Here is a 6,993-nt window from a genome sequence, read left to right as displayed (position 1 = left end):
GATTGATTTGAACTGACGTCGTTGTTTGAGTTTATGCTGGAAACTAAATAAACGAAATCTTTTACTACCTAGAAGTTGTAATTATCAACAGTGACATGGTCTCCTAACAGCTGAGGCCCTTTGCATGATGACGGAGGTACTTCGTTTTGTCCTCGTTCACTACTAGACCCATCTGCTTCGCTTTATTTTCCAGGCTTGGAAATGCTGCACACACGGCCCTGTTGCTGCAGCCGACAATGTTGATGTCGTCGGCATAGGCCAATCGCTGATGACTCGTGAAAAAGATTGTGCCAGTACGTTTAAGATCTGCAGCGCGAATTATCTTCTCAAGCATTAGGTTAAAGGAATCGCTCGATAGGGGGTCGCCTTGTCTGAAACCTCGTTTGGTATCGAACGGCCCGGAGAGGTCCTTCTCTATTCTGACAGAGCTGGTGGTATCGCTCAACGTTATTTTACTTAGCCGTAAAAGTTTTGTAGATATCCCAAAATCAGATATTGCGGCATAATGAGTATACTCATTCCAAATAAATAATTATAATTGAATATTTGATCAGTCAAACGGTTTTGTTTCTGCCTCACAACCACTTTATTTAAAATTTTCTCCATTATTGGCTCATACTCCGTGCTCAACAACGTGCTCAGCAACAACGCTTATCACAAAACACGGCACATTTCACTACATTAATGGCTAATGAGCAACTTTAATGTAATCACCGTTAAAAGTCTATTTATGCAACGCACCGCAGCATTGTACCAATTAAGTGCGCCAACAAGGACAATCTATCATGGCATGTTTAACAATTTCGCTTCAAGCGACAACATGCATCGTATGTAAATTTTGCTAAGTACATTCAACGACTACAAATAAATATATATCTATATACATATATATTTGTATGCTCGTATGTATGAGTGGTTATAGAGTGGCATATATTGCGTTGGCAACTCAGCGCTTGTGTCAAATAAGACAACTTGCTGCGCGTCCCACATTTTATGTACACTACAACAATAACAGCGGCAACAACTGCGTTGTCAACTAAAGCTTCTTTTATAGTTCGTTTGCTCTTGGCTATCAGCGATGTGATGCGATGTTAGCTTGTCGCTAAAGTTTCTCATTATGTCATAAACTACCGCAGGAAAGCTAACATGACAAAATATGTATAATGTTGGTGTTGAAAATAGCAAATAAAATGAAACCATTCAACATTATGAAAGCCGCAGTCAGTATAAAGAGATAGAGCGGTAATTTGACTACAAAATCTTTAGGTTAACAAATGGTGGGGAGCGTACAACAATTGTTGCTTGATTGCCTCCAAGGCTACGGGTTTTATTAGTAGTTGTAGTATACCACATTTACTTCTTACTTTATAATCACTCCCTGTCTGAGTAGCCTTTGGAAGTTGCGACTCTTTTCTTAATGCTGCCAGTTAAATAGAGGCTTCTACTCTCATCGAACTAGTGATGGATTTCATTTCCAGTACAATAAGTGTCTAAGCCTTATCGGCTCGGCAGATTGCGCCACAGTTAGCAAATGGTGATTATCTTACAACATCTATATTACTTCAAAAAATTATATGGTTATACAGCGTATTCAGTAGATTCAAATTATTATGTGCCAACGCCAATGAATTGTATTTTGATTACTCGGTCTCGCTACGAAAACAGTTTATTTTCCTGCAGTTCATTGGCTTAGAATGATACAAAAATAAAACAAAGAAGACGATAACTGTTGACTGTGAACAAACAGCTGTTGTTTATATAATTAATATATATATATAAATATTAATAATTATAATAAAGCTTAAGACATATTTTTAAAATATTGACAGTTTACTTGGCCAACTATTATGTGTCCATATTAAAAGATTTTGTGACATCAAGTGCCATACACTTAATAATTTTCTTTAAAAAATATTCATTTAAAGGTCGTCATTACGGCAGGTAAAGGTTAAATATATGATTCGCATTTCATGCTGAAAACGACTCCTAGTTCACAAATTACAGTACAATAACATTTTATAATTACAGGAACTATGTTGCCTCAGCAATTGATTGCGATAAGTGAGTGCTTTAATTATATTATGTAAATGTGCTTCTTCTAATGTGAACACTATTGAATTCCAGTTCTGGCAGTTGGGTTATTCATCAATATTTCCTTAGATACGACTCAAGCTCAGTCATCTTTTAGGGGAATTGCAACTACTTCGAGATATGGAATCAGAAGATCTCCAATTAGTAGTGCAACAACTAAAGCATCTAAAGGAGCAACCAGAAAGAAGAAACGAGGATGGAAAAGGATTCGAAAAATACTAAGGAGGGTTTTCCGTTCAACAAAAGATATTGCCAAAACAGATAAAATTCATTGAGTTTATAAAATAAAAAATATTATTTAAAAAAATTATTATGAATGTAAACAACTGCGAAATATTTTTTACGATTGGAATGCTTGTGATTCTCTGTAAAAATTGGGCAATCTCGATGTTATTGTTTGAATGTGATTATAATTACAGCACCAATGCAGATATCAGAATGAAACTTTGCACAAATATTGTAATGGTACCGTTCCTTTCTACTAAAATAATCGAAATTTCATCTTAACATTTCAAGGCCCGAGATACAAGCCTTTGTGAAAATCTCCGCTATGACTAAATTAATACCATATTTATATCAGCCAATCTGTAAACGATTTTTTCCTAACAATAACAACAACCTGGATGTAAAGCTAGGAAAATCGGTTGAATTATTCTCTAGACCCCATACAGGGGTTTTTTAAATTTGTTTTTGACTATATACCTAACCTGTTCTTTGCCATAATGATATATTACACTGAATATGAAGACCTTTGTGCAGCCCCATAGCTCTCATTTAACATAATATAATTTGTTTTGTGTCAATGTTATCCAATAAATATTATATGGTTTACTTGGTCTCGCTCCATAAAGAGCTAATTTTATTTCAGTTCAGCTGCTAAAAATTATACAAAAAAAAAGAAAACGAAGAAGACAATATAATAATAACTGCTTTGTCTCTCAAAATAGCAGCTGTTGTTTATATAATAAATACAAATATAATTATTGCCAATCATTATGTGTCCATAATAAGAGTTTTTCTTCACATCCATGACAGTTGGGACAAAAGCATATTCATTCCATATTAAACGTTTCGGAAGGCAAGAGTTGAAATAAATTTTTCGAATTTCTTGCTGAAAACTATTCTTAGTTTACATTTTATAGCACACAAATATATTTTTATAATTATTGAATTATGGTGCCCCAGCAATTGATTGCGATATGTAAGTGTGTTGGTCATATTCTAAATATTGCCTTCTTCTAACCAGCTAATTCAATTGCAGTTCTCGTAGTGGGACTTTTCATTAGTATTTCAATAGACACGACACGAGCTCAATCATCTTTAAGCAAAAATAAGGCAATTGCGAGTACATCTAGTTATGGCGTTAGAGGGTTCTCTATGAGTTGCCCAACAACTAAGTCATCAAGGAGGAAAACTAGGAAACAGAGAAGGAAATTACTTAGAAGAAGACTACTAAAGAAGTTTTTGCGTGCCACAAAAGTTATTATTACCAAGGCTTAAACAGTGAATTAAATTAATGAGTTTATAAAAATATAAAAGGACTGCTACTAGAATAAATACATAAAATAAATATGTATGTATATAAATAAAGTACAAAATATTGTGTAATAATTTTATCATAACTTTTTGTAATAAAGTAGAATTTTGAAAAACATATTTTTATACTCTCGCAAGAAATGTTGCTAAAGAGAGTATTATAGATTTGTTCACATAAAGGTTGTTTGTAACACCCAAAACTAAACGAGTTAGATATAGGGTTATATATACCAAAGTGATCAGAGTGAAGAGTGGAGTTCAAATCCGTCCGTCTGTGCAAGCTGTAACTTGAGTAAAAAGTAAGATATCTTGATGAAACTTGGCACACTTATTTCTTGGCACCATAGGAAGACTTTCGAATTTGCTTTCGAAAATGAGCAAAATCGGACCACTGCCACGCCCACAAAATGGCGAAAACCGAAAACACATAAAGTGCCATAACTAAGCCATAAATAAAGTGATAGAAATAAAATTTGGTATGAAGGATCGTACTATGAAGGGGCATATTTGGGTGTAATTTTTTTGGGGAAGTGGGCGTGGCCCCACCCCCTACTAAGTTTTTTGTACATATGTCGCAAACCAATAGAGCTATATAAACCAAACTTTCTGCAGTCGTTTTTTTTCAGCCACTTCCTAATGCAGTGCAAAAATAAAAGAAATCGGATCATGACCACGCCCACCTCCCATACAAAAGTTAGGTTGAAAATTACTAAAAGTGGGTTAACTCACTAACCAAAAACGTCAGAAACACTAAATTTCACATAAGAAATGGCAGATGAAAGCTGCACTCAGATTTTTTTACAAAATGGAAAATGGTCAAAAACCATATCTCTGGAACTACTCGACCGATTTCAATGAAACTTGGTTTGTAATAGTTTCCTTACATCCCAATTATATGTTGTGAAAATGGGCCAAATCGCTTCACAACCACGCCTACTTCCTATATACCAGAACTTTGAAGACAATCTGAAACGTTTATTTTACAATATATAAAGTAAGTACTAGTGAAGATATCGGTGCAGAACTTTGCACAATTGCGTTTGTAGTGTGGCAGCCCCATTCTAAAAATAGTCGAAATCGGACCATAGGTTTTTAAGGCCCCATATATCGAACACGAGGACTTCTAACCTGCTTCTAACCTAATATTATGGTTTCCAACTTTCAATGGACTTTATACAATATATATGACGAATATGTGGGTCAAATTGTGTATTATATAATATAAATAAAGTTAAATAAATAAATTGCGAGAGTATAAAATGTTCGGTTACACCCGAACTTAGCCCTTCCTTACTTGTTTTATTTGAATACAATATTTCTGTCAATTGTTGGACAATTCGCCATCGGCATAAATATAGTCTTACTAATATCTGTGTGAGAAATTTTCCTAAACCTGTGACTGAGAATTATAGATTTATATTTTAGCACGACAAATAAAATCTGAGAATATTGTAAGACTATTGTAATCGTTACGAATGACATAAATATTTTCGAAAATTCGTTGTTTTTCATAATATAAGTTTTTAATATATAAAAAGTCGGATTCGAATTTGGAAAAATCCCCGTAGCACCTAGAATAAGTATTCATCTTACCAATAACTCCCTGATTTTACTTAAGAGTATTAGAGTTTGAAGATTAATCTATCAAGGGCCTGATATCAAAAGGCTATTGTACAAATATAATTCTTTAATGTTAACTTTTTTCGAAGAGACCAATGGTGGCACCCTGAATATATATACTCACATGATCTTGAACTCTTACAGTTCTCAACAATTCGGTGCAAGCAATAAATTTAGTCCCATAATATTTTTTTTTTTACTTTTAAAATAAATTCTTAAAAAAAACTATTAAAACCTTCTTGTATATTGTATTACAAGAAGCATGTCTTAAAAATGGCGGACTTTATAGTCGAACCTTTATATCCGTATATTTGTAATGCATTCAAATTTAAACAAAACCCCTTAATTTGTTGTTTATAATTTAATAAAGGAACTGCTGTTGATGACATTTCTTAAAAACAACTTTTATTATTCGAAAACAAATGAATTGCTATAAATATGCCCGTGGATTTTCCGAAGAATACCATTTTATTTCTATTTGCACATTGACAGTAATTGAAAAGCTAAAAATGCTTACGAGGAAATTTTCTACACCAGGTAAGTTCAAGTAAGTGTTGGCCTCGCAGTCTTTTTATAAGCGCTTATGTTTTCAGTTTCCAGAGCTGTGCTGCTTTTCTCCACACTACTTTTTATTGAAGTCGAGTTTTTATATGCACAAGGTACTACAAAAGCAACGACAAATGCAACAACTACAACAACTACGACTACTGCAGCTCCTCCAGCACCACCACCAGTTGGAGGTCCTGGGACAAATATTGAATTGGTTGTAGTTATAAGTGGATCAGGAACGGGGACACCAAGTACGACAGCCACAACGAAGAGTTTACCTCCAACACCTCCTATAATAAGACCACCTCCGATCAAAAGACCACCTCCGATCAAAAGACCACCTCCGATCAAAAGACCACCTCCGATCAAAAGACCTCCTCCAATAAAAAGACCTCCACCAATAAAAAGACCTCCACCAATAAAAAGACCTCCTCCAATAAAAAGACCTCCACCAATAAAAAGGCCGCCGCCGATCAGAAGACCACCACCAATAAAACGACCAGTACCCATAAGGAGACCGCCGGTGATAAGACTACCTCCAAGAAGACCACCTTTCAGGAGGTTCCGTAGAAAAATAAGGTTGTAAAATGTCAAAAAATATTCAGAATAAATAAAATTGCTAGAATTTGCCACAAATTAAACTTATTCTCTTTTCTAAATCGTCATTATAAAAGATATGTCGTTAAGAATAGGTATTCCACTTAATTATGAAATCACTGAAATCAAAATAATTTAAAAATCGCAATATCGCTCATCACTAGTTCACAGAGCATAATTGGATCTAACGGACAATATTTTCAAAAGTCGATTAGGTCCTCCAGCTAAATTTTGTTTTTGGTTACATAAGCAGTGTATTTTAAATTCACCGATTTGGTACAGCCTTTACGCTTCCAAAAAGTGTCGAAACCTAAACTGCTGTCTAAAAGATTGGTTATTAATTCAAAAGTTACCTATCATTAATTTGGACTTATGGAATTGCCCTTCTTTTTATGGGAAATAACTACGGATCCTCATTAATGTATTTATTTTGACTTCATACAAGAAATTAAGATTTAAAGAGCTTCCTCTAACTCATTGGGAAGTGTTGTTGAGATTCTTGCCTAGTGGAAATGTTAGGAAAAATTACAAAATATCTCCCCTCCGCCTTTTTGTCTTTTGGATTTCGTGGCTATGTATAAAGCGCTACAGAGCTCGTAT

The 6,993-nt window shown here is 34.3% G+C and overlaps 1 protein-coding gene and 2 long non-coding RNA genes across 3 annotated transcripts; all 3 read left to right on the top strand.

Moving 5' to 3' along the window:
* Positions 1–1,840: 1,840 nt before the first annotated feature.
* LOC105215493 (uncharacterized) lies at positions 1,841–2,417 on the top strand. The gene is made up of 3 exons (XR_851897.3): positions 1,841–1,941; positions 2,029–2,061; positions 2,125–2,417. It is a non-coding gene; the product is annotated as an uncharacterized LOC105215493 (long non-coding RNA).
* A 109-nt stretch (positions 2,418–2,526) lies between these two features.
* LOC128921883 (uncharacterized) lies at positions 2,527–3,689 on the top strand. Its single transcript, XR_008471201.1, has 2 exons — positions 2,527–3,292; positions 3,353–3,689. It is a non-coding gene; the product is annotated as an uncharacterized LOC128921883 (long non-coding RNA).
* A 1,942-nt stretch (positions 3,690–5,631) lies between these two features.
* On the top strand, positions 5,632–6,437 carry LOC105215494 (uncharacterized). Its single transcript, XM_011189436.3, has 2 exons — positions 5,632–5,784; positions 5,841–6,437. The coding sequence occupies exons 1-2, from the start codon at positions 5,670–5,672 to the stop codon at positions 6,380–6,382; spliced, it is 657 nt and encodes a 218-aa protein (XP_011187738.2). The 5' UTR covers positions 5,632–5,669; the 3' UTR covers positions 6,383–6,437.
* The last annotated feature ends 556 nt before the right edge of the window (positions 6,438–6,993 follow it).

The sequence above is a fragment of the Zeugodacus cucurbitae genome, chromosome 5, assembly GCF_028554725.1.
Source record: "Zeugodacus cucurbitae isolate PBARC_wt_2022May chromosome 5, idZeuCucr1.2, whole genome shotgun sequence".
In the NCBI taxonomy this organism is placed as follows: domain Eukaryota; kingdom Metazoa; phylum Arthropoda; class Insecta; order Diptera; family Tephritidae; genus Zeugodacus; species Zeugodacus cucurbitae.
This window is presented reverse-complemented; position numbering and strand designations above follow the sequence as displayed.